Source organism: Solea solea, chromosome 4, assembly GCF_958295425.1.
Source record: "Solea solea chromosome 4, fSolSol10.1, whole genome shotgun sequence".
Taxonomy (NCBI): Eukaryota; Metazoa; Chordata; class Actinopteri; order Pleuronectiformes; family Soleidae; genus Solea; species Solea solea.
The window spans coordinates 15,447,445-15,475,406 of NC_081137.1; the positions used below are offsets into that span (position 1 = coordinate 15,447,445).

General features: G+C 41.6%; 1 protein-coding gene across 9 annotated transcripts in view; it reads left to right on the top strand.

Annotated features, from left to right (window-relative positions):
- Positions 1-27,962, top strand: part of auts2a (activator of transcription and developmental regulator AUTS2 a) — a 270,916-nt gene that overhangs the window by 79,785 nt on the left and 163,169 nt on the right. Inside the window, exon 1 of one of the 9 annotated variants that reach the window (XM_058626849.1) lies at positions 4,569-4,755. The exons of the other annotated variants lie outside the window; for them this stretch is intronic. Within the exon in view, the coding sequence (XP_058482832.1) occupies positions 4,708-4,755 (48 nt within the window). The 5' untranslated portion in view covers positions 4,569-4,707. Of the gene's footprint in view, positions 1-4,568; positions 4,756-27,962 lie in introns of those variants that run through there. 9 annotated transcript variants of the gene reach the window in all.

Sequence of the window (27,962 nt, forward strand, 5' to 3'; positions counted from 1 at the left end):
ACACCACTAAACTGTGCCATGGTTTGTGAAGAGAGGAACAAGTCTCTTATTTGTTCAATTTCTTATCAGTAACATTGCACACAAGAGGGGAATATAATGCTCATTTTTTCTATGGAACTGTCATTTTTGAGTTTATTCATGTAAACTTTATATCTTGGAGTTTATTTAAAAATTCTACCTCAACCTTTTCCCACAGTACTGCTTGAGTACTTTACATTTTTCTCTCTCCAACTGAGTGATTGTTAGCGTGCACAGTGAGCCATACAAGTAACACTAGTTCTACAAAAAGGCTTCTTAAGCCCAAAAACAGACACGCACTGTTGCCATACTTAGATCAATTACACTGGATTGTGCCTTTTATCTTGTGTTATTGTCTCTTTCCACAGTAGATAGTTGTGTTGTGTGGTGAATACTTACGTACTCCGGTCGGTGTATTTCAGATACCAGTGGCATGCTTGTTGGTTCTTATTTTACAGAGCGATAACATAATAATTAATCAGTGATTTCAAATTGACTTGATTGTGCAGCCAACTGCTCTCTTGTTGCATGGCACCGTCAGTCACTTTGGTCAGGAATGAAATGTTCTCACACCTTTTCGATAGGTTGGCTTCAGATTTCCATTCATAGTTTTCAATGTAGAGTTCAGAACGACTGTGTTTAATGCAACCATTTGAAATAAAATCTCTTATTCCATGTGTTTTCTTTCATAAAGTAATTATTATTACACAACATGCATTTTTGTGCAGTACAGGTTATTCCTGCAACTCTTTTTTTTTAATACACTTTGACTTACTATGTTGCATTAAAAGTCATTTGTGCCATAATCCCTAGTATTAGTAGGAGGAGGGAGCAGGCTAACATGATTTCCTGGCTGTGGCCTGGATGGAACTCAGACTCTCTATTATCTGCCCATCAGAGAGACTCAGCTTCAACTCGTATATCTGTGTGGAGAACAGGAAATGGCCTTTGTGTTGCTGGCCAGTACAGCCCCTGGAGAGGAAGAGAGGAAACATGCACACTGCCGTGCCATGTTGGGGCCACTGCCTCGAGGTGTATGCAAGCAGTATAGCAGAGACAGCAGCAGAAGGAGTTCCAATATTATCATCCAGGTTTCTTATTCCTTCTCTTTCTCCTTCCCTACAAACCATTCTTCAAGGCAAACTGGAATGAGACAAACATTTTTTATTTCCCAGATTTTACTTTTGTATATCATCTTACCGTACATTTGATTATGGAAGGGGCCTAGTTTTCATTATCAAACACTTTTGCCGTAAGAGCTCAAAGGATAAAAACAACCCTTAAGAGCATTTAAGGAAGTATAGATAGTTTGCGGCCGGATTTTGTGTTTTCTTCTGCATGCTCACTTTTATTTTTATTCCAGTGGGTTTAATGGAAAATTGGAGCAGGTGTTATAACTCAGAGGGATTTAACATCTGGGCAGCTGTAGTAGGAGGGGCAAGACTGGGGGGCAGAGAAGTCTGCTTGCGAGCACACAGACAAACAGATACACAGAAAGAAAATCTCTTGAGTTTCACATTCCCTCGTTTCATGCGCAAGGGACACACCTGGATGAGCATGTGCAGCCACTGATGTCAAATACACAGACTTCCGCATGTACGTACTACACTCACAAACACACACTCACACTTACTCAGGCCTGTGTTAACACCCAGGAGAATCAGAGCCCCCGGCTGGAAAATGCCTGTGCAGGCAGGCAGCTCCATGGGCTCTGTACGCTTTCAAAGCTGCTTCTCTGTTCAGCCCCGTGGGAAGGAGGAATTCAAGGGAGAAATCGGAAGGAAACATATCATCAAACCACATGTGCCTGTGAGACGCATCCCCGTATTAGATAGTTGTCAAGAAACTGGAGCAAGAAAAAACCAAGTTCTTCCTCCTCTGCCCCTCCTGCCTGCTGATAACATGTGGAAACAATGCTCCTTAACCTTGCACTGTTCCACTGTGCAGCCCCTGAAATTGTATACTATGTTTAATTGTATAACTGGAGATCCAAGTTGATTTTATGTGTTGACCATATAATTTACAGCAAGTTGCGAAATGATACCCTGAGCTACTTTTCTTCTGTTTTGTTGGATTTAACCCCAGTGAGCTCTTGCAGCTCTGTTATCCAGGCACTGCAATGACCACGAGAGACTTGGCCAAGCATAGGCATGTGCGTGGGAAGTGAGCAGGCAGGCTGTCACTTAACATTACAGCACCATAGGCTCCCTGTGGGTGACATGAGGAGAGGGGAAAGTGAGAAGACGAGAGAAAGATAAGACTTATGAGGAGAAAACGGAGAGTGAAGCAAACAATATACAACAGCCTGCTGTTTGTTTTTCTTTTGATTAGACCGACTGCAGAAGATAAGCCCATCTGACAAGACTCCACTGCTTCTCTCTGAGACACGAATCTAAAGTAAAAGGATGCTAAAAGGTAGAGGGAAGGGTTAAAGACTCCTGGGGAGAGTAGACAAAAATATTTAGTACATAGGGTTCATGTAGTCGGCCGTAGAACAGAAAAATAGGATTGTTCCACCCACAAAATAACAGTTTCTTAAAGCTTAACCTTTTTTTCCATTTGATAAGATGTTAAGTTGATAAGATGGCAAATCTGTCTCTCCATGTCAAGTCTGTGCTCAGAAGCTGTCGAGCCTAAAAGACAGACTGCTATTGTTGGTTCATCACAGCACATCTCATTAGTGGATTAGTCTCAGCCCCTGAAAATGTTCACTGATTGAATACTTTATTGATTTCAAGCTGCCTGAAGTTCTGGAATGAGAGGTTGAATCATAATTCCATTAAAAATAATAACACTAATCAGTAACGTTAGTATACACAGAAGAAACATCTGAATGAACGAGAGCATAATAGGCTAAAGTTAAACCTTTAATAACACAGAAGAAGAAAACAACCAATATTGCATAAACAGCCTCCGGTTGCATAGAAAGATCTTTGAACCACAGATAACCTCTCTTCTGTTGGTCTTACAAGCCAAACTGTTATCGCCAGACATCACATTATAATTATCACACAAAACCTCACCTAATAAACAATGACCATGTAAAAAAAAAGCAGTCAAAGAAGGACATTAAAGTCTTTAAAATTGTCCAACAGTGATGGTTGCTTTCTTGAACTGGCACAAATTTGTACCTGGGTAAAGGTCTGGCCAAGGGATGCTATGTTTCCATGCATGCTAATACAGTTAATGCTTTTGTTTATAACCCTGCGCTGTCCTGTCTCACTTAAACTCATGAGCTGCCAAATTTGGTTAAATTCTGTGGGATACAGGAGCCCAATCTAGCTGGCAGACATCTCAAGCCATAGTCAAAGGTGACATGATTATATACACAGTGGTGTTGTGTGTATGGGATCTGGGCCCTGTGTGCTGAGGGGAGTGGCAGAAAGTAAACATTGGCTGGGTGGCCCAGCTTTTGCTCTGGCTGTGGCCTTTTTAGTCCTTAAAGCTTCACTGAAGGTGCTTTGGAAAGGTCCTATATGTGATGGTTGTTTGCTGCCCCCTATCAAATCCCTGTGTCCAAACTGCAGCTTCACTTGCACACATTGATAAAATACACTGCCCAATGTCACCTACTTTAATATTTCCTTATTAATATTTAATAGTAGTTACTATAAACAGGAGAAGACCTAACACAGCAGCCCAACTTTATCAAATACAAGATCTTGGTGAAAAATTAATGCAGATAAATATTGTCACATTACACAAGCTGTGTGTAAAATTGCATATATAAATGTCAGAAATAATATATCTTTAAGTTCTCATCTTTGCATAAGAGTACAGTAATTATATTAAATTGAATCAATATATTTATATTTCACAAAGTCAAGTTGCAATCACTGTGGGTGAAGAGAAAATCACATTGAGTGGCAGTGTGTTGACTTTTTTTTGGCTGCTGCCCTAATTCAGTCTGATCTTGACATGACTGCGTTTGTTCAGCCGTCAGCATGTATTTGGCTCATGGTGAGGCTGTGTCTTTAGGGTCGGACCATCATCAGCTCTGTTGTTTGCAGAAATAATAGCCCAATATTACTGTAGCAGCAGCAGTGAGAGGCAAGATAGAAATGAGAAATGGATACAGAAGGAGGTTAAATGAGGTCTGGGTCAAAGAGCTAAATGGAGCACAAGAAAGAGCAATAGTAAGCACTGGAGGGAGATGTCAAGTGAGTAAATGGGTAGAGAAGGGAAAATAAATGGAGCTTAAGAGGGAGTGAAAGGCAGAAAATAGAATAGACAGGAGAAAGAAACTTAGAAGAAGTAGAGAGGGAGAGGGCAATGGAGGGGGGGCTTGTACTTCAGTGTTGTTGTTTTTTTTGCCCACTCAGAAGGGAAACATTTTCCCTGCTGGCATCTGCCACTGCGGCTGAACACAGCTGAAGCCCATCTGAGGAGCTCTTCTGTCAGCCTTCCAACCTCGCCAAGCCACACACACACACACACACACACACACACACACACACGCGCACTGCAGAGCAGACTACACCACGAAAACAAGCGAGTGAAAGAAACAGTAGCAGGCACAGAGGCTTGAAGTCAGAGGCACAGCGAAAAAGAGCAAGCACAAAGAGCGTCAGGATAAAGTAGCAGAAGCATTTCAGTGCCACAGTGCTGCACATTCAACATCACTCTTGGAGAAAAGTTAGACAACGCTGCCTCAGCTACCTGAATCAGTTAGAAATAGAGGAGAGAAGGATGATCAAGTCCAGTTGGTTCTATGTCAAGTTCAAGTTTAATGAGAAGGTAAGTCCTTGTTTCTTTTAATTTCTATTATTTATGTATTTTTTTTTGTTTGGCCTGATAATGTGCTAATGTGCTTCGTAGTAACTCTCCAACCTCATGATATTGTCCGTGACAACATTTCATTCTTAAGCTGTGAATTGAAATTCTTTCGAGACATTTCTAAGATTAATTTAGTGGTTGTTTTAAATTCATTGTGGAATGTGTGCCTGTGGTAAAGTGGAGGATAAATATGAATGTTCTATGTATAATTTTGCTCATGGGAATATTGTCTATAATTTCTAGTTTAATACACTATAAACTGCCTTGTGCCAAATGGTTTGTGTGTCTTGGATTGATTTTGCGTGGCAACAGACTGCACCTGCACTGGTAGCAGTGGTTCGGTCCTGTGGTGTTTTGGTTCCGTCTTAATAATCTAAAATAAACAAATGTAGCTTACAATAATGTGAAGGATGACATGTTCACTTAAAATGATTTTATTTTAGATGCTAAAATAGTAATTCTAGTAGTTGTAAAAAAGCTGCACTTGTGATCGGGATGTGTGTCATGGTACAGTGATGAAGCTCGAGGGCAGGTTGTGATGTCATTGTCTGGTCATGTGATGTGATCTAATAGAACACAAGCTCTTCGTGTTACTCTTCCAGGTGGGTGTATTTTTTGTTTTACAGGGAAAGCCAGGTTTCCCCGGACATTTGCTGTATTTACAATTCCCCTCAGACAGTTAAGCAGTCATTCATCCAGTAAGGCAGACATTAAACTATGCTCCATGTCTCTTTGTGTCCAGTCTAAGGGTTTGTTGGTGACTTCATACACTGATCAAGTTCTTGTTCAAGCATCAGGTGTCTGTTCTGTATCTTCTTACAGAAAATGCACTGAGGCAGAATTCTGTTTATTGTCTGTGCTTTGTGGTCACACTTAAGTGAAAACATTTGGCCTTAAAACAATATGGAATAACAGTGTGCATGTGTTTGACTGGCTTTGCCTTCATCAGACGTATCATGGTGGGTAAGAGACTATGCGCCAAGTGTCCTCTTGGGAGCATCTGTTGGTGCCCGAGGAACTCCGTTTCCATCTGGTCTTCCATTTTGTACTTGGAGCAGTTTTTTGTACTTGAGGTAGAAGATGGCTGCTCCCCTTGCCTTGTAAGAACAAGTCATTTCCTTTTATTTTCTCTCTAAAGCTAGGAAATTATTTTTCACTACCCCTGTGTCCATACATGTTAGCTCATTTAATAAGGGCATCAATATACTGTACATCCAAAAGCTTAATATTTATTACAAATGGAACCATCAATTAAGTGTTGATTTGAGGAGGAGACTGCCAAAACATGTCAACAGGTTTTTCAGAACAGAGAAGAAAAAGTTGTGATACTAGATAGAAAGGAACCATGACAACAGCCCGGGGGTCACTGGCAGTGTCTTGTATGAAAGTGGAGGAAAGAGTTTGGTACCATTTTGTTTGTTATTTGTCAGGAGAATGTTTCCACTTCACATTTGATACAGCAAAATGCAGCATAACAGAAAGAACTCTTTAAGACATTAGTTAAAAGTATGAAAATATGCATCATTGTGATCACCTGGTGGTTTAAGCAGCACTGATCTTCACTCCTAAGTTCCTATACGTCTCTGTTTCCAGAAGTGTTGAAATCACAGACGGTGCTTACAGAGTTCTGGGGTAAAAGCTGAGTTTGTGTTGGAGGAGGAGGAGGAGGAGAAGGAGGAGGGCTAATACAGCCGTCTGCTCTCTCTGCTCCCAGCTGTATTGCCTCAGGAGCAGCCAGTCTCTGTGTGATTACATGTGATTGACAGGCACACTCTCAGCAGCATGCGAATAGGAAGTGACCTTAAACAAGCACTGCCATTTCTGAGCATGACACACACACACACACATACGCACACAACCTCCCTCAATCTCTGAAGAGAAAGGGTGAGAAGGACATGAAACAAGGTGGATTCTGGGTCAACAACCCAGGGTCACTGAAGTCTGGAGAAAGGGTAATTGCTACCCCTGTGTGTGGGCCCATGTTCTCAAGTGAGAGGGTATGACGGGAAGGGAGGTAGAGACTAAACGGGGAAGCTGGAGGTGGGTTACATTCCTCCGAGTGGAAAGAGAGCACAAGAACCCGAGAGTCCCGCTCTGTGTGTCTGCTCGCAGCTCTTTGTTCTGTACGCCAGTGCCAGGACCCCCCAGTAGGCCAACTCTGAGGCCACAGACTAACAGAAGGTGAACAGTGACCTGACTCGCACCGGACTAATTCAATTGAACACAGGCCGAGTAACTTCAGCCTTTCCCATAGCAAGATGGCTGTGCTCAGAGAGATGCATTTACATCCTAATCTGACTTTGTATAAGGATTTATTGAGAACGTGTCAGTGGAAATAACTCTTCAAATGACTGCTTAATAATTAGAAATAAACCATCCAATTTCAAGGAAAGAAGAGAAGTGATTCCTTGACTTACTTTTTTGTCTGCTCCAAAAACAATATATTATATTTCACAGCCCTCATGGGTCATTTCACCTCTTTGGTCTGAACCAGTCATCAATAATGCCCCAACAAACTCAAAGATCTCTGAGTTTACATTTGACAATGCTGATTTCACTGGTTTTGAGTCCTGACTTCTGTTTGTTTGCTTGTGTAGTTCAGTGATGAAAAGCTTCATCAAAGTTGTAGACAGACAATCCGTCCATGTGTTTAGTAGATCAATGGAATTTCAACACAGTGTCCCACACACAGCAGTATATTTATCTGCAAGTTGTTTATTTTGGGTCAAATGTAATCCCTCAGTATCTCAAGGCATTCAAACAAATGTCGAGTCTTCAAACACTGATATATATACTGTATACTGTATGTCTGGTTGACTTGTTATCAGTGTACTTACGTGTCTCCTTAATGAAGATCTCTCTCTCTGTTTACCTACAATGACATTTCCATTATACTGTTGTTACCGTATAATTGATTGATTAATAATATTTCCATATGTTGAGACGTGTCCAACTAAGATGCAGCTCCTCTCCCTGTGTCACCACTTACAGTGAAGGCCTCTAGATTGTATATTGACTCTGTATTTACAGTTGCTGTGTGCCAGGCTTGGTTTGTTGATCACTTGGGGTAACTGTAATGACTATAATGACTGTAAAAACCAGAGAGTTGGGGTGTGGGTTATCATTATCAGAGTCTCTGACGATGCCATAATATGCTGCATGAGAGACACGTGGTCTGGGGGAAACCTCTCTTGGGTGGCATCGCTCATTTCAAACATAAACTCAGGGAGAGCATTTAAATGAACGCTATACAATCTGGCAGACCATTGTGCTCAGGGAAATTCTTGAGCAATATAATCCTCCATGAGAGGTCTGTTGGGAGAATATTGTAGGCAGGTTTGCTTCTAGGTTTCTTGCTTGCGTGTAATTGTGTTCCCTGCTTCAGATAATTCCTCTTGTGTAACAATCCCGATGGCAAACGTGGTTCCTTCTTGTCAAATAATGAACAAGTTGATCTACATAAAAGTTTTATCACTTTGCCCTTCCATCCATGCTTGGAGGACTTTAATGAGAGTGTATTAGAGCCATTTTAGCCAAGCTGGTTAAAGTTATTTATGCTTAAACGCTGGAGCGATAAGAGGCTTACACAACTTTTGACCCTGGCAATGCTCATTGCAAAGCTGCACTGTCAGTTTCTCTTTTTTTTTTTCTGTTTTCCAGAAAAGCTTTCATACTTTACAGACACATTCAAATTCTAAAAGAGTGCTCCACGGCGTGCTGAGGGGATTACTGGCAAATCCCTGCAAACTCCAGATGTTTTCCCAGGCAGCACGCAGCAAGGGAACATCGCCCATCCACTGTAAACATCTGTCAGACAAAAGCCTCTGTCACAGAGGAGACAACAAAAGCTTAGATGGAGTAAAGTAGCTTGACTAGTCACATTTTCACTCTGTTGGATGTGTTTGTTCGGAAGGAGCTAAGTGGTTTTCGTGGGGTGTCTTGCATGTCTGCTTATGTTGAGCTGCAAAGTTGATGAGTGTATAGTGCGACTTAAATATCTGGCAAGTAAACAGATGAGGAGGCTGACAGCACAGGATGACAATTTCACCCCTCTTATGTCCTAAGTATCCCTAAACCCAGAGCTTTTTCTTGGAGGATCATCATTTTTTAATAATTATTATTATTTTTTAATGTCAAGCATCTTAAATACATTAAATTATTATGTGGCCATCATGTGTACCAAGTATAATGACAGACTTTATCTGAAACCGTGTATGTGTGTGATGTAAGTGACAGTTGCTGCAGGGTTCAGGCTCTGGGCAGGATCTCGTATCCCCCTGCCATGTTTGTGTTAATTTGTTGGATGTAAACACGGTAAGTGGGCTGTAACAAGGCAGTGCCTGCCTCTGTGTCCTGGGTCTCCAGCCTCCTCAGTGAAAGACAGACTGGAGAGAGGGAGCGACTGACCAGTGTCTGGATCACTGAACAATCGCAGGCTAGAGAGAGAGAGAGAGCAAGTCCTCAGTGTAGCCACTAGGGACAGGCCTGACAGATGGATGGAGCCAATGACTGGATGCTTAGCCAACTGGAAAGACGACTTTTACCCACACAGGCTGTATGCTTGTGTCTGTCGCCTTTTATCTCCATCTCTTACACACAATATAAAGGCAAGGAAACGCAATTCTGTTTGTATCCGTAACTCAAACATTACACTGTGCTATAAATTGTCTGAGTGGAGCGGACCCGTATTTCAAATTCTACATAATGGATTTAAAACTGATGTTCAATGGGGGATTATTTAATGAGAAACCATGCGAGTCAAGTGAAATATTAAAACCAGCTGCTCTTATCACATGGTTTCACTCACATTCTGTATTTCTGGATAATGTGGGGAGTCAATTTGGCATTAAATCAGCACTCCGAGGTCTTTCCTTATAAGGTTACAACATGTAAGGTTTTCACTATGGCATGCTTTTTTTTTCTTTTACTCTTTTTGGTAACAATATGATCTTAAAATCACTTATTTTACTTCTCTTTTTGCCGGTGTTCAAGGGTTTATTTTGCTGCAGAGGAGATTCTAAAAAATGGTTATCTGCATTAAAGCATTTGCTTTTACCACGCCTAACTACCAACTCAGACAACACTAAAATAAATAATACATTTATCATTTTTTGCTTTGTTTTCTGGTGGAGGTGAGAACTCCTGAACTCAAAATGTGTCACATATTGTCAAATAAAAAATGAGATGATAATTAAACCGCATTGATGATTCTACACAACCTGTGCACCTTTATTATTTTTACAGAGATGTGTCCTCTCTGAGTAAAGGTGTATCTGTGTGTGTGTGTGTGTGTGTGTGTGTGTGTGTGTATGTAGTGTCTTCATGTTCTCCTCAGAGGAATCCTCTCAGAGCTCATTAGCCTCTGTTAAATTCCCACTGGAACGCTGGCTTCTGAATGCCGTCTGCTGCCTGCTCTGGTTTCAGGCTGCTGGATGACTGGGCATGAAGGTGGTTCTCATAGTTGAGCTGCATGGACAGACCTAGTACCCCGGCTCAAAGAGTCCTCTGTTGTCCCGAGTATGTAGTGTGTGTGTGTGTGTGTGTGTGCTGTGGGAATATCACAGACTTATGGAAGGATGGATCACATGTTTGCAGATAGCTACAGAGCAAAGCCTAACAATTGCTTTTTGTCTGAATGTAAACTTGTATTACTGTCTGGCAGTACCAGGCTACACTGGTGTGAGCCAAAGAAACAATGCTATGTTTTGTTTCCTCCATTCAGGGGGTCATGTTTTTGGCAATGTCTGCCTGTCTGTCTGTCTGTTTGACTGTGTCTCAAAAAGTAGAGGACATATTTTAACATGTATGTTAAGGCCCATGGAAGCCCATATTTTGGTGGTGATACAGATTCATTTTTTTTTTTAAAACAATCCTTGACCTAGCAAGACTTGTATTGACACCATCAACTTGGTGGCCTCAGTGGAGGTTTGCTTTCAGCAGCCTCCCCCAGAGTAAGACTTGGCTTGGATGTATCTAGCTTGGCCTGCACTGCAAAACATACAAATGCATGTCTAAATCATTATTTTACTTCAGGAAATTTGGGAAAAACACCATCTTGTTGTGCAAATATTCAGTGTCCACTACTACATTGCTTTGCATTGAGAAAAGTCCACTGTACTTCTACTCTTTACTGAGGGTTTGCTTCATTCACCTAAAACTTTTACCTCGTGAGGGGAGGGAGGAGTTTGAGGGAGAGCAGGCCAGAGGAGAGTGCATATCAAAGAGAAGCAGCCATCTGTCAGCACAGGCAGCAAACAGCTGGTGGAGAAGATGCAAGATGTATGAACAAAGACTGACAAGATGGAGGATGACAGGAAACAGATTTCCATCCCTTTTTACCCTCCTTGCAAGAGAAGCAGTTGACCATTAGAGTGCTGTGATGTCTCACAGTCTCCAGATGCTGGCTATGTTCTCCTCCTCACTTGTCTCATCTTCACCTCTCTAATCTTCTCACCATCTCAGCTCTCTTCTCCTCTCTGTCACCTCACTGTACTGAACTTGGTAGATTATTATACTTTAAACGTGGCTTTTTTTACAGGACTCAGCCTGCAGTCGTCTCCCCCACTCCTTAATTGTTCATTAGCATTTCTTTTACAATTAACTAGAACATGCAATCTCTCTCGCACAAGTAGGCAAACACAGACTGAAACCACTTCTGCTTGAATTATCATGTCATAATTAATACATTATGTGCTTTAATTATACTAATTACAATGGCATTTAGTCGATGCAGAAGTTAGTTTTTAGAACGGGATTTTTTGTGGGCCCTAAATATTACATTCTGTGAATTATTTAACTTAAGTAATTGACCTGCTGCAGCTTAAGTAGATACACATCTCTCCGCTCGTTTGCTCAGATAAATGAAGCAGTGTGAGTTGTGTTAAGTAAATTTTTAGGAAATGAGCATGGGGCCTTGTGTTAATTAGTTTTGCAGCATAAGCCTCGTTACATCAGGTCTTCTTCTCTCTCTCTACGAACGGTCTATTCCCCTTTGTGCCTTTTCCCCCCGCACTGTTAATTTGAACAGAAAATGCAGTCTACTTCTAAATAGGGCAGCGGTGCACACTAGCTGCAATCATTAAGCCCATTTTCTGCCAGCTTAGGGCTGTTGAAATGTCTGTAATTGAGGAAAAAAGCGAGAGAGTTTTTGTCTACTCTCACTGTGTAATGTGTGACGTGTGACATTGGCCAGTGTAATCCTGTAATGGCTTTAATTGTCTAATCACTCTAATATGTGGCTGCTGCTCTAGGACTTGACAAGGGCAAAGTGAGCTAATAAACAGTGATTACTGTCACTTGAAATCAGCACATAGAAAAAGGGGGAAATGTTAGCTGCAGGGGGAAGAGTGTGTTTTTTTCCTCCCTCTCCTTTTCCCTCCTGTCGTCTGTTTTGCACTTGACAGACAGGGGGAGGCTGCTGGTGGTGAAAGGTCAGCTTATGGTTACACACAAGTGTTGGAATGACACACACAGAGACGGAGAGATGAGGAGAAAGAAACTGTCAACTCTACATCCTGTCCCTTCGGTCAGTTAGATTGACAAGCTGTCAGCCTGGCCAGCTCACACTCTGAGGAACAAAGACGAGATGAGGCAGAGCTTTCACTTTCCCCAACCATCTGTCTCCGTCTATCTCTCTCTGCCTCTTCCTCCTTCTCTTCAGTATATTCATTTAGAATTTGACAAGCAAGGCCGGTGAAAAGTGTGCATGTTGTGTGTGTACTCAGTGTGACTGGAATACGGTGCATCTGCATGTGCCAAGAGGGTGGAGGTTAATCCCAGTGACAGAAACAAGGTGAAATGTAGACCAAAGGCATTTAAGTTGAAAGGTACATTACTTTAGTGAGAATATGATTCAAACCAAAAACACAGAAATAAGATTTGTTGAAAGGTATTTTATAGCCACAAAAATGACAATGAGGTGCTTAATAGATTCATTGAAAATTCAAAGTCACTTTTACGTGTTTCATCTCCACTTAGTTTCATGTACTATGTATTAAGGCACAGATGGATGGTTTTAAAAGGTTATTTTTTGTCTGAAACATGCAATAGTAGAGTCAACTGCTAAATCTGACTACAGATGAAGACATTCTTCTGTCTTTATCAATATGAGTATATGAATAATGGTATGATCCTCATTTAGATGCTTGAATTTGTAATTATAGAACAATACAACTACCACTGTAGGTTACAGTGAATGAATCTGTAGCTGCACAGTGGAGAAACAACAATGAACATTTTAGTTCCTTATATATTCTACAAGGTGAAATGTTAAATTGTTGCGAATAAAGGACGATTCAGTGTTTATCTAGATATATGGGTGTGATGTGATTTCGCAAGCTTCCTTTTTGTTATTGAACAATTTAATTTCCTACAATCTGATGCCAAACAATGCTTTTTTTCCCTCTTTTTTTTAAATTGATACGAATATTTCATATATTTCATAAAAAGGACAATTCTTTTTTTTCCCTTTTTTTCCATTCCATGAATCATTCCAGAACTATTCTGTTTTTGTGTTTTGGAGCAGAAAGGGAAGAAGCCGTATGCTTAATGACTGAACAAGAAATACTGACTTTGTAAATACAAAGTAAAGTCACGTAGCGTAGTAGCTTTGTTAAAGTGATTAATAACATTAAAAGACAGGACAATAATTGGTTCATATTGCATTTAGATTTATATAGTGGTACATGATCAAAGTATTCGTATCTCTTACAGTATAGCCATTTTTACACGCCTAAGTTTTTGTTTTAGTCCCATATGAGAAAACTTGAGTTTCAATTTTTAATTCCACTCTCTTCTCACTGAGGCTGTGCATGAGGTCCAAAGCAGGAGACAGCCAGCAGCATTTTCTGAAAAGTCTCTATTTGCACTGTTTGTGCCTTGTGATAGGAATGTGTTTGTGTCTGTGTTAGAGACTGATGTTATATTCACCATCTCCAGGCTAAGAAAGCCCTGATTTTACAGCTCCCCAGAGACCAGTTAACCTCTCATTTCCTCCCCAGAGCATCCAAGAAGAACCACACTAGTGTGTGCGTGTCTGCTTACATATGTGAATATTTACTGGACCAGACTTTCTTTACAATAGTTGTGGTGCTCTGATAGAATCCATACATTATTCAGGTCTTCTGCAGCTGCACAACACCCCCAAGAAACACAGAAATAAAACAAGGTTAAGAATTGGTATGAAATGTGTCTCAGTGGATCAAGTGGTGGGGGTGGGGGAGTTTGGGAGATGGGGGAGGTATGGGCCTTTATCTGCGTGCCATCTTTTATTAATTGCCTTGGTGCATGAATTGCAAGTTTCTCCATGATGATTAATGCATGCATGGAATAATGTATTTACATGTTCTAATGCATTATGCATTAGAACATGGGCAGAGAGGAGGCTACAGCGTTGTTAGGGACCCTCTGCCCACAGGTCCTTTATCTGCTTTTTCTGTGTGTGTGTGCGCGCGCTTGTATTTGTTGTTTCTTCAGGATCCTTTCTGGCATAAACACTGACCTTGTCAAAAACCTGGTCCTAATAAGGCAAAACCTAATTTCTGAGGAACTCGTTATGTTTAAAGCTCAGATTTGAATTGTGCTCAGGGTTAAGGTTAAGGATAATGCTTTGTTTAGACTGTCCAAATGAAGGGCAGTCAGTGCAGTTTCCTAAGAAGAATACATATGGAAAAATGTAGCATCCGGGGGGTGAAACATCCGACAACAAGCAACATTTGTGAGAGTTCTCACAAGCTGTGGAGGGTTTTGAGTCTGTGACAGTGGCTGACAGGACTCAATGTCACCAAGAAGCTGTAAACAGAGGTTTGCCAAGAGAGCACAGTTTGTAAGTGTAGTAGACATTTTGTTACTCTCTTTTCTTATTTTTTGCACCTATACGCCTGTATGGCCTCTGAAGATGTCCTCTGTTGAGAAAGTCAAAATCCACCTGGTGGTTGTAAAAAAAAAAATCAGTAAAAAAATCTGTATTTTTCTTACTTGAAACACAGGCATTTTGCTGTGCACGTTGCAGATTGATCAAGTCGAAGCACAGCTCCCCACTGGCCTATTCACCTCCATTATTGATCAATTACTGACTCAGTCTCTCCTGTAGTTCTTGTAAAGCTGCAGCAGAGTTGTTTTTTTGTTTATGTATTTCCTTGTTCTTCCACTTTTGCCTCTATTATCATAAGTCCAAACTCAGCAGATAACCCTGATATCGATCTGTGGCCGGCCCTCAGTGCTCACTTACAATGGCTGACAGTGAGCACTGTGTGTGTGTGTGCGTGCGTGCGTGCGTGCTTGCGTGTTAGGCGCGTGCGCATGTGTCATTACTTTTTGTGCTGATCGCTGTGTTGCAATTTGTGTGTTGTAATTGTATCCAATAACTGCTGTTGTGGTTAGTCATTTGTGCTGCTCGCTACCACACATCAGAACCAGGGCTGTTGGATAATTAGAATTGATTTAGTTACAAATTAATTAATCACACACTTGAATCTCTGGTACTTACTGCAGACTCACACTGCTCACTGTCTTTGTGTGTGTGAGTGTGCACACATTCTCAGGGTGAGTGGGCAAAAAGAAACCAAAATGAACAGAGCTCCATTAAACAACCAAAAACCATTTAAGTCATTTCTAAATGCACATTTATCTAAACGAGCCTAGAATATCAATAACTTAGGTTCAGCAATAAAATTGTATTAACCAAAGAATGCAGACACATTCATCAAAACAGTAGCTTATTATTCTGAATAATAAAATCGGATTTTGTCTCCTCAGTAGAAAAGTATTCACTTCTCCAGTTTCCTACATTTGCCATTCCAATAGCAATGTGTCTGATACAGGTGTACCTGGCTTTTAAAGAGAGTGATAATTGAAACTCATCTATAAATAATTCAGACACTAAAAACAGCACTTTGCACCTCAATTTACACCGAGATTCCGCACTGAGTAAGTAGCAAAATTGGAGTTGGACACACCCTAATGCATTTACGCCAGACAAATACGGCCCTATGTTTCTAGTTTAATTAAATGAATTTAAACTGTAAATGCTTAAGTGGTGTCAATCTTTTTTCATTGAGTTTGAGTCCATTAAAGCAGCTAAACTAAAACCCCCTTTTACTTTAGTTGCACATGCACAAACAATGTTTTTTCTTTTGATTCTGAGCCAGAAGTTTACTATCATGACCTAAGTTTGACCTTTGATATTTGATTCTGCTTTTGTGCTTAATGAACCCTCTGTATGCCTTCAGTGTAAATAAAACATGATGTGTTTGTGTACATGTGTTGCAGCCATTGTTGCTCTTGTGTATTTTGACTGTGCTAGTGCCTCCTTGAGTAACCACTTAGCTGTGTGTACTGTATATGGCTGTGGGAAGGAGGTAAAAGACGAGGAGAAACCCACCGTTGTTGTTGTTCTCTTCAGGTTTATTTATCCTCAAGACCATCGGCCTGTGTTTTTGCATGTGTGTATCTTTTCTCCTCTTGTGCAGCACTGGAGAAAACAAAGACATCCTTGCTCTTGCAAGCCATGATTGCAGTCATTAGGATGCACAGGCGCTCCCGGTGTGACGGGGCCTCTCCTCGAGGGGATTCAGCTTGCAAAGTGCCGCCGCTCGACTGTTTTTAATAACAATCATCTAAAATCGCTGCAATTAGCCTACAGCTACAAGGACATGGAGAGCAGGAAGACGTGGGGAAGGAGGGAGGGAGGGAAGGAGGGAGGGAGGGAGCATTACAAGCTCAGATTCAGTGAACCTTTCGAATGTTGGCTCCTCTTTCACATGGAAAATTCAAGAGGGCCTTTGTGCTCATCAATTATTAGCCATGAAAGTTAGAAAGATCCATTGTGTATTTTTAATCAGAGTTATATGGGAATTCTTTGAACAGATTCCCATTCTTGCCCAGGGCTACAAGCACAGGGAGTCTTTGCCATCCCACACAGTCCCTGCAACCTCAGCTCAATACTGTAGAATTCATGCTTAGCCCAGGCAAACACTTCCAACTAGAGTAAGTGCTGATGCAGTTAAAGATGGTGAGTGAGAGCTGACTCTCACTTGTCGGTCTAAGTAATATATTTTTTAAAAAGTTTGTTCAATTATAGGACAAGTTTACTGAGCATAGCTGGTTGTTTTATTCTACTCTTCAAGGATTTTATTTTGAGTTTTTTTAAGTTGGAGTGATGTCTTTGCCAGATTCTAAAGTGGATACCCTGTGTGCTAAATGTTAATTTAATGCCAATCAAGTTGTTTTGCTGCTGTAACTTCATGAAATTTCCAGTTGTCTCTGATGTCCTCCTAATTCCCCACTCACATTCCTGATGTCTTGTCATGTAGCACCACCCACAGGTCAACAGGAGGGTGACAGCTGCTGTGCTGCAGCTCTCAGTAAGTGTAGAAAATATCAGACTGACGCAGCAGCAGCAGCAGCAGCAGCAGCTCTAGTTTTAGTTTGAAAATCAACTCTGAAAGCCCAAAACAAAGCAGGGAAAGTCTCAGTCACGAACACAGAGAGTAGTTGCCTGATTCATTGTTTCTTCTTGCGGGACGAGGAATGAAAGCGCGTCGTACGGGAGGGAACCCACTGCGCTCCCTCTCAGATTCAGCCTTTGTTCAGTCTGTGCTAAATAATTCACCTATGTGTTTAAAAGACAGCGCAGGGGAATTTGAACAATAGCTGTTTGGAGCTTGTACTCCACTCTTTCTGGGCCATAAAAGCTTGGCATCCTTTCATGAAGTGTAGTGCACACACTTCTTTACGATTGTACATAAAATGTTATCAGGAAAAACCTTAACACTGATTTCTCTTAACTGATTTATAGCTGTGGTTTGTTTCATTAAAGTGATAAATAACATGAACACCAATGCCTTCATATTATTTGCCTTATGAGGTTATTGTGCCGACAGTGGAGCGTAGCAGTTAAATCATCCTGAAAAATATGACTTGACTTAAAATAACACACCCTCATGAGTGAATCACTGGAAAAGTCCTGTTCACCGATCCTTTTCCAAACAGCAAAGTAGCTGTGCTGTGAAGTCAAACTTAATATCATCATGACGGACAAGGCCTCGTGATGCAGGTTATCCCCCTTTGTATTGCTCATGAACCCCAATTATGTGAGAGCTGCCTCTTTGGCCTCTTCTTCTGGCAGGATAATTGATTGTGGCTGAAGAATATGTGTGCTGCTGCCAGTTCGAGTAAATATCCACTGATGAGTCTATGATCCCTTGTTCCAGGGTTGTTTATGTAGTTTTCATGTCTTTGTATTTCAAAGTCATTTGACCAAATAGTTGTTGTAGTAGAAAACCACAGCAATGCAAAGAATAACTCTCACGTCAGTTCCTTCTGTGTGTCTTGAACTGAACCTCGCTGGATTCTTATACAGCGAATACAAAGTTGTCATCTCATACTGTCCTTTTTGAAATGATATTTCCAGCTTTGTTCCAGAAAATGCCTCAGATTTAGAGTAATAAACCTCAGACTGAGAAGCCAATTTTCCCCAGAAAATTCAGAGATCCACAGGCCGACTCCCATTCCTGCAGAGCTATGAATTGTGTTTCATTCATTCTTGTGTGCTTCCTACCACAATTGACACACTTTAAGGTTGCAGAAATAATTTTTAACATTTCTTTAGGGGGCAGGGAAAGCAGTACTCTTTTTTTTTTTTTATGCTGCAGCGTGACCAGAGGTGAGAACAAAAGGGAGACAAACGGCTCAGTGTCAGCCATGATTTCCTGAATAGCCCAGTGGGAGCGCAGGAAGTCGGGATGCATACAGCAGATCGGCATTGCCCTGAAACAGCAGTCATGCTGTGAGGGAGATGGCTTTTCTCTGCAACAGTGTGACTGTAAGCCATGGGTCTGCAAATGAAACAGGCGGAGGAGGGATGTGGCCTTCACAGATTGAGGGCCCCTGTTGGCTCACTGGGCATGTCTGCTGCTGTGGCGAGGCTGAGGGGGAAAAAAGGCAGAAATGGATAAACAGACAAAGAGCTGCAGATAATTTTGTTGAAAATACGTGTGTGGGGGGGGGGGGGGGGGGAACCATTTCCTGCTGTTTGTGAATTCATCAAGTCTCATGCTATGCCACTCATGATATCTAAATATATGCAGCTCATCTGATGTAGATGTATAAACTGTGTGTAGGGTTATGGATGGCTGTGCGGACAGATTGTTTGCTCTGGGTTTTCTCTGGTACTGGTGGGTGGGATCTGCCAGCACCATGTTATGTTTATTTTCCACATGTCCTTTATTGAGTTCCCAATTACAATGCTGGTCATCCAGTCTTGGTCTCAGCGCTGCGGCTGAATTGACCTCGCATTTTTGCAACAGAATGCTTTTGTGTATTCAGGCCAGCAGGTTTGTTAGGCAGGCAGGCAGACAGTGAGGAAGACTGACTCCTCTCAGGCACTGCTCCTGCTAGACCCTGCTTAGCAGGCATCAGGCTTACATACTTAATACTTCGGAGGAGCGAGGGGGCTTAGCTCTTGGCTCTCATCACAGCTGACATCGCATCAGGCAGTCAGACAAGGCCAGACAGCAACAGCCTTATTAGCTTTGTCTGGATTGGCCTTCCCTCAGTCTGACGCTAACGTTCAATGAGATAGGCTACTTTGGAATTTAATGGAATAAGTAGAAATGAGCCGCACACTATATATGGACAGTTATCTCCAGTGGTTGTTTTCCCAGAACTCGTGGCTGAGCAGCAGAGGAAGGGGCACAGAGCACAGAGGAGACACTTGCAGTAGGTGGAGCTCTTGTGTTGGATTTAGATGTTCAGGCCTGGTTCACATGCTAATGAAGGACAGAACAGCTGCCTCTGTGTTTATGTGTGCGTACACACACACACACACATGCGCGCGTGCGTACCTTTCGGATGGCATTAATGCAAAATGCACAGATAACATATAAGTAGATAATTACTAGCTGTCAATCCACACACACACACACAAGGCTAGTCACAGACATGCAAAAAAATGTCACTGTAGAGCTAATTGACGTTAGTGATGTTAACATCAGCGATGTTATTTGAAATTCTAATGGGACATATGTTATCTGCTGGTAATAGTTAATAGTTTGAGGTTACACACATTTTATTGAATGCCCTAACCACATGTTACCCTTTTCTGGCCACTCCCTGACACCTCTGTGCACTGGAACAAATGTAAACGTCTCCCCCACAATTTCTCCCAACACAATCTGCTTCGCCCCCCCCCACTATCTTGTTCTCATTCTCCCTTGCACCACCTCCTCCCCACAATCTACCGCAGGCCCTCCATCTCTCCGGCATGTCAGCATGCTTTTTCATTTGGCTTGTTGCTACAGGGGGCTCAATGCCGGCAGATTACAACTCGGCAGCCAGTCATTTTCAATTTATCAGAGCCCCCCCCTCCCTCTATGCCCCCACCCCAGTCTGTCACACTCACTACCCTTGCCAGCATCAATCCAGAGACATAGCAATCCCTCACCACCCACCTCTCCTCCACCCCTCCCCTGTTCCCTCCCACCATCCATATCTTCCTCTTTCGATCAGCGCAGAAAATTTAGCTCACCAGCCCCGAGACAAAAAAAAAAGAAAGAAATATTGTGGCAATGGAAGCATTTCAGTTAGAGAGGCAGCTAGAGCTGTATTATTACTTAGGCCTCTGTCACTGGTGATGACCCAGGAGAGTGGAGAATATCGATCGCGTGTCACTCAAGGCATTCAGCAGATTGCATTGACAAAGCTTGTCGGGGCCTTTAATAGCAAGGTTAGCAGCCTTGTCTGGGACCCAGGAGAAAACTCTAACTGTGCCCTATTTCATGGTGGCTTTTAACCATTCCCCGGTCCAGAGAGTGGATTGATAACAGTAAGGAAGTAATTTTACTCTCATAATTGCCTTCCTGTGGTTGACATTTGTGGCCCTCAGTGCCTGTGAAAGCCTTTTCAAGAACTGTAAAAAGAAGAACAGCATTGTCGGGCAGCTTCTCGAGACAGAAAATGGGTTCGTCCGAACAAAGATGTGGTAAACTAAACAAAACATGGTGGAGGGAAAAGGGGAGGGGCACGAGGGTGGGGGGTTGTCAAATAGTGTGTGCAAGTGTGATTTATGACTTGAAGGAAGTCCATTACTCAGCAGAGGAAGCCCAGACCAAAACACAAATAGAGTAAGGGCATGGCTTGCAAAGAGGGTCATGGAGTAATTCTTTTGCCTGCTCAGATCGCTGATAGCTGCTGAAAACTGTGCTTGTCAAAGGTGGAAAACACTGACAGGATTTCCATCTCACTGTAATTCTCCACATGAATAAGAACACTCAACCACATAAACAGTCCCTCTTTAAACCAAGTGATGTGGAACTTGGCTGAAATTTAACAGGTCCCTTGTGTGTGGTAATTTGCTTTACACACGTGGGGAAGTTGTTTCTACATGAAACATAGTCATTGCCGTGTGCCATTAGATTTTGTGGTGGACAGCGACAGCTATTCTTGGTGCTATGTGGGCCTAAATCATGAGAATGCAGCATTTGATTTCTTTTATTTCCACAGTAAAGCTGCGGTGTTGGATAAAGAATGTCAGTGTTTATTTTCCATAGCCTCGGGTTGTGACAAGTTTATTACTGTGTTCATTCATTGAACTACTGGGCTACATGTCTAATATACTTCTGCAGTGCAGACCATTTAAATGATCAATGCAAGTTTCCAAAGTTGTTCCAGTGTTTCCTCTGGCATTGGTGAGGTGGTTTTCAGCTGAAAGTGCACAGTTTTCTTATTATTGTGAAAAGTTCTCCACAGTTTGGAGCCTTAGAGTAAATATTTTATATCACATTGAATCACTTCTATATACTTCATAGATATCGGTCCATGCTCCCTATATTCACATAGTTAATCCCAGATTATCTCCTAATTTAAATGATCACATCTTCTTCTTCTTCTTCTTCCTCTTTCCCCAATAGTGATACTGACCAATCAGATGTTAATTTGTGAGGGTTTTTCAAGGTGCTTGTCGGCACTGATCATACGTCTAAGTGCATGTGCCCCTTTTGCAGATGGGATTTCTGGACAGTTTGGTTGTTAAAGTGTTAATCTGATGAAACAACCTGCTTTTAACTGTGGTTTGCAGAAGTAGATATGTAAATGTGAAAGGGCAGTGAAGAATAAACATTCTTAGGAGTGTATTAACCATGCAATATTTAGCTTTTTTTTCTTTTAAATTTTGGACAGCTCAGGTTGAACGGTTTGGAAATAAAGTAAAAGAGTAAAGTAAGAGAGGGAAGGTTGACGGTGAATATATTGAACGACGGATGTTGATGATGGAGCTGCCTGGCAGGTGAAAAAGAGGAAGACCACAGAGAAGGTTTATGGATGTTCTGAAGCAAAACAGTCAACAAGTAGTGAAACGAGAACGTGCAAGCATTTACAGCATGTTTAGTATTTTCTTCCCAATATACAGTCATTGAATATTGAAGATAATGATCTGAATTATTCATAGTGGAGTAGGAAGAGAAATCTGAGTCATTATCATTGAATATTGATGACTGTAGGTCAGTGTTATCAATGCACTTTTCCCAGTTGTTTATTGACCTTTCACATGTGCTTGACTCATTGATATTTCCAACAGCACAGGAAAACTGCACTGAGTCAATGCTGAGAGGGTTTTCCATGATCCACAGCCTGTCAGCTGCCTATCAGACTATTATGTTCCAGCTACAATTTTCATGACCAGTCAGATGAGCCTTACTCTGTCAGTGTACTTCCACTATAAGAATAATGGCTAATGTTCTGACATCATCGTGGCTTTGTGTACTCTGTTGCATCTTGAAGTTGTTCCTCAAAGCACGATTATGTTAAATACAATCATGTTCTGCGGTTGTATTTTGTGACACACACCTCACAAAGCAGGCAAACTCTGGCTATTAATACAGTGGCAAGCTTGCACTGTCTTGTTTTTATGACTTGATAAGGACGATATGAGTTTCAGAAGGGTTGCTGAATGAGGACATGTACAGCAGGGATTAGTGATAACAGCACTGGACTCAGGCGGGCATTCTTGGTCAGCCAAATGGGAAATGTATATCCTGCCATCAGATTTTACAGCCCACTCTATTCCCTGAATAGCAGTGCAGATGGAGCCAAATGCACGTAAGGTGAGACGCAATAATGTTCATTGGTTTGCAGTAGTGGGTAAGCCACAGCATGGGGCTCGACAGGATGAGCTAATGCTCAGTGAGTGGCAATATTCACCTGCTGACCAGCAATTAGTTTATGACCTTGTGACCTCCACTTAAACATCCATTGGGTTATATAGGACACTTGAATGGGATGAGAATCACTGGTATTTAATGGAAAGGTCATTTTAAGTGAATCATGTAATGTTTTCCAAAATAAGCTCATCTCACTGTTAAATGTTAATGTGTGTGTACATATTTACAAATAGTGCACTCAGTGTGTCTGTTGCTACAATCAGCACTAATGCATATACAACTTGCTTGTGTGATGTTCAAGTGTAGATGTAAATTAATTAAAATGACATGTTTATTGAGCGGCCTTGTCTCAGGGAGCTAAGTGGAATATATTTTAATTCATGTCAGTTAGTGTAGACGTTCTCCATCTTTATTTCCTTCACAACCTTCCAGCAATTCTTCCTCACTTTACGGTTTAGCATAATTACCCAGATTTGACCTATTCAGGTTGTTTCTCTTGTGTCCTGGCCACAGCTTTCTGTTATTCATCCCCATTAAAGGCTCTGGTTGTACATTTTTCAGCAGCTATGTCATAGTTTACACTCTGCTACTATTCCTGTAATATAGAAAATGCCTCTCTTCCTAAACTAGAAGTGTTTGTCTTTCATATTACCACCACATGTGAGTTGCACACAAGGCCTGACCCAGTGTTAAGTGTCTGCACTAAATTTCATTGCCTCCATCTACTGGAAGGCCTGCCAATATACTGGCAGTGAATTCCTGGAGGAAAATAAATGGCAATAAAAAAGAGAAATAATAGCCTCTGCAAGCCGGGAGGAGAGGGCTTTCTCTCTGCTGTCTTTTTTCCATACCACTCTTTATTGAAGCTGTCTAGCTCGGGGAGTTGTGATTTGGCACACGGGTGGTAGCTTTAGTTGGATGGGTCTCAGGTAGGCAATACTGAAGTAACAACTCAGTAGCACAGATTGAAACGATGGGGAAATCATGTAATTAATTGCACACAGATGTGTTTGATGAGGAAGTATGAGGTCATGAGTGCTCAGCTGGGCAGTTGGAAGTCTCACACTTTTTGACACCTTCTCCTGCTCTCTGTCCGCTTTTCGTGGGCTGTTTGAGTGATCGGGGACTTGAGGTTCGTAAAGTGGGCAGGAAAGGCTTTTTACTTGCACAAAGGGCTACTACAACAAGATGTTCAGATATGATCTGAGAGAGTTGAGGTCTCCCTCTGCTCTTATAAGGTAGATAGCTCACCCACCACCCACTCACACAATCATGCTCACACACTTTCTCTCCACCTGCTCAGTTCATTATTAAATCTGGGAATTGTCCCCATAACTCAGTCCACCAGACCAAAGCATTATATGACCATTTGTGAGCAGGGAGAAGGGTGATTGCAACGCAGGGCGGTGGATGGATGTTAAAAGCATATTGATTTGTCTGTAATGTCGTCATAGATTAGAGATTTATGGCAATATATAAATGCCGCCACAAGCGCTCGTAGCCTCCAGCTTGTGGTGAAGGAAATGGAGTCTTTAGTATGACTGATGAGATCAAGACAGTGCTTTCAACCATGTTTGCCCTTACTCCCCCACCTCGAACCTCTCCCACTCCCACTCTTTAGGATGCCCTCACCCTGCGGCTGCTATGACTAGTCCTCAGAGGCTCCATGTCTTTGCGTTGGCTCCGCATTCTAGCACAGAGACTAGACAAGCCCTCCTTTGTGGCCTTAGATTGGTTGGAGTTGCTGCATTTGGCCTCATTGATCTCTCTCCTGCAAGGAAAAAAAGATACAAGTTCATCAGATATCACTGCCTCACAATGATGCTAACAGATTGAAAAGAAAAGCAGTTTCTCCATTGTTACATATCCAGGAACTAATAAAAAGTATTTCGCTGACTGGCAGTGAAATCTAAAAACAGTGGGCTTTGGGGTAAAGATGACAATCATTTTTTTTTGGTTGCAATGATGAAAAAACAGATGATCTACAGAGATAAAAGGAGGTATTTAAGGTTATTTTCAGAATGTATGCCTGCACCCTCTGTGCTGATGCTCAGTGACAGGCTATGAACGTGGGTGGCAGAGGAGGTTATGGGTGAAGAGAGGGCGGACGTGGCTGTCTGTGGTTGTTAAAGCAGCTGGGCCTCAGAGTCAAGTACAGGGTCATATCCAGGGCACTCTGGTGTGCTTGCCTACATAGCCACAGTCATAAAGATGACATAGGGTTTGTTGTCAACAACCTCTTACTGGCCTGGCAGTCTCCTTAGATAAAGCTGACGGTATGTTAAACCTGCCGAGCACTTTCCAACTGCTGTTGTTGACCAGCCCAAGGTGGTTTTACTACATGGGCTCACTGTGAGGCTAATGGGAATTCGAGATCGACAGGGGCTTATTTAGCGACACTAAATATGGTCTTATGTTTGGCAGTAGTGTCAGCAAAGGCTATACAAGAGCACCTGTGTTAAGTTGACTGAAATTCTTCAAGTTGTTCAGTTTTTACTGCCGAGTATTTTAATAGCCCTGGTATATAGACCTCCAAAGGCAGCGTCAAGGAAATATTCAAAGTGTAGTCAGTGGAAACCAAAGGGATTTGACAGTGCCGCAGGAAATAGACAATTTATTATCAGCATCACAGTCGAGGTAGTGGATTATCTATAAAACTTTCATGATTCTCCTTCAGTGGCAAGCAGCCATAAAACTTCCCAAATGAGGGACTTGTTAATTTACTTGTTAAAGCAAATTAAAAATTTATAAGTGCTTTTAGGTAAATGAGATCCTCTTTCATTGCTGCCCTAGTGGGATTCTCTCTGCCAGATCCTGAGAGGACAGGTTAGCTGTTCTGAAAGCCACAGACGAACAATAAAAGCTGTTAAATTGTTCCAGGTTTTATTACCGCCGAGCTCCGCAGCTGCTGTTGTGCGTAACTAAGGGAAACCAGGAGCTGATGACTATAGAATCCCACTGAGGCTAGGACAGAAAACTGAGCCTGATTCTGTCTCTGTCTTTTATTTTTTTTATTTTGTAGGATGGGGTGTGGGGTGGAGTTGAGGACTGGGACAGGCTGGTTGTGAATTGCTCTGTTTAAAAAGGCCTTTGTGGTTAGAAATGTTAGCAGGTCCACTTTTGTTCTTGATTGCATTGAGTCTGTAGAGCAGCCCTTGAGAGTAGGTCAGTGCACTTGTAAAATTCCTCTATGGCAGTGGTTAGCATTTTTCAGCAAGTGAGACAATAATTGACTCTACATGTTGGAGGCAATATTGTAATAGCTGTTTTAGTAAAGGGCAGTAGAGTTAAAGGTGCTTTATCGTTTTCACTTTCATACCTTAGACCATCACCTTACACGATGCTGATCTTCATGTTAACTATGATGTCGTCATATGAAGCATATGAGACATTTAACAGCACCGTTTGTGTTTGATGTTGCAACTGTAATAATGCTGCTGTAAAGTTGTAAAGAAGCTTGTTTGACCTTAAAGAGGGCTGTTCAATGGGAAGGTTTTTGTACTGTATGTTAACACTAACTGACACTTGATTTAATTATGTACAGTTGGCTCTATGAAAAGATTCTCACTTTTGTCAAGGCCATAGTCATTTGTTTCCATATCATATTTTAAGATAGGGTCAGCTATCTTATCAGTCAGGCAATCAATTATAGGAATTTTGAAAATTTGAGCAGTTGAGCCAGTCACGTAAGAACAAATGTTGTTTTGTGTTTTTGAAAGAATGTTTTTTGTTGTTGTTTTTTTATAAATGTTGAATGATTTCTCAGAGTCACATGCTAAACTGTTGCAGCTGCACTATTCTAAAGCATCACCGACTGCAGATTGAAAACAGTTGTTGATTCCTATGTCAGTAAATTCACCCTTGTAAGAGAGACGTAGAAGAAGAAAAGAATCTAACGCTGAACAGATTGCAGGAAAACAAGATCTCACTGTGTGGAAATTAATGTCAGATGCACTTACTAGTAGTTTAAATGTTTCATTAGATGCTAATGTCTTGCTGTGTCTTTAATTGTTGCGAAATTAGCCTCTAGAATATTAAAACCATGTGGTTGTTATTTTCCAACTGGGCCTCTTCTCTTGCAGGCTGCACAGATACAGTACGGGCATTAAATAAATGTGTCTTTATGGTTTAACCTGCAACTTTATGTCTTTATGTGATACCACCAGCCTGGGGCATCTCCACACGTGTCATGTGTGATCACTCTCAATTCCTCTTGAATGTAGTAAAGTGCACTGGTGTCTGTTACCGGAGGTAAAACTGAAGCTTCGTGTATAAAGGTTTATTAAAATATATAGAATGAGTCATGATTGTAACAAGTGGGAGTGATCAGACCGGCAGAGGTCACAGAGACAGCCCAAGCTCCTACGAACGCAGGCCGATAAATTTCAGCTTCACATTTTGTGCCTTTGACCAGCAGCATTCCCTCCATTTGCTTAAGAAATTCATTAATCACATCATAAAATGAAATGGATCCATCATATGAGCTTCAGAAAGGGAGAGCAGATGAAAAAAAAATTACAATTCTCTGAAGTAATTTAAAGGAGCTCAGGGGGAAATTAAAGGGAACAAGCTGAGGGATACATTTTCAAATAGCTGTGTAATCAGGTCCCAAGCTATGTAATCGCCATGAAAGATGAGCCGCCTTTTATTGCAATGTCTTTATTAGACGTGTTCTTCAGACATTACACACAGTTAAATGTGTGCACGATTTCGGATTTCATGGAGTACTCTCCCACTGATAAGCCAGAATACAGACGGTGTGATTATGTGGTATCACTGCCGCCCTTTGATTAATAACAGACAAATCTCTATAGCCGTGCCACACTTGGTTGATGATATTCCTGGTCAGAGCACCATATCTGCCTTTGGTTCTGCCCTGTGAATATTTGGTGCAGGAGTCAACAGCAGCTTTCCGTCAGGTTGTTGTTTATTTGTGTGCGCACATTCATAAATGCATGAGTATGCTGGCATTCACTGCCCAGTGTTGTCAGCAGGGACACTGGCTGGTTGATA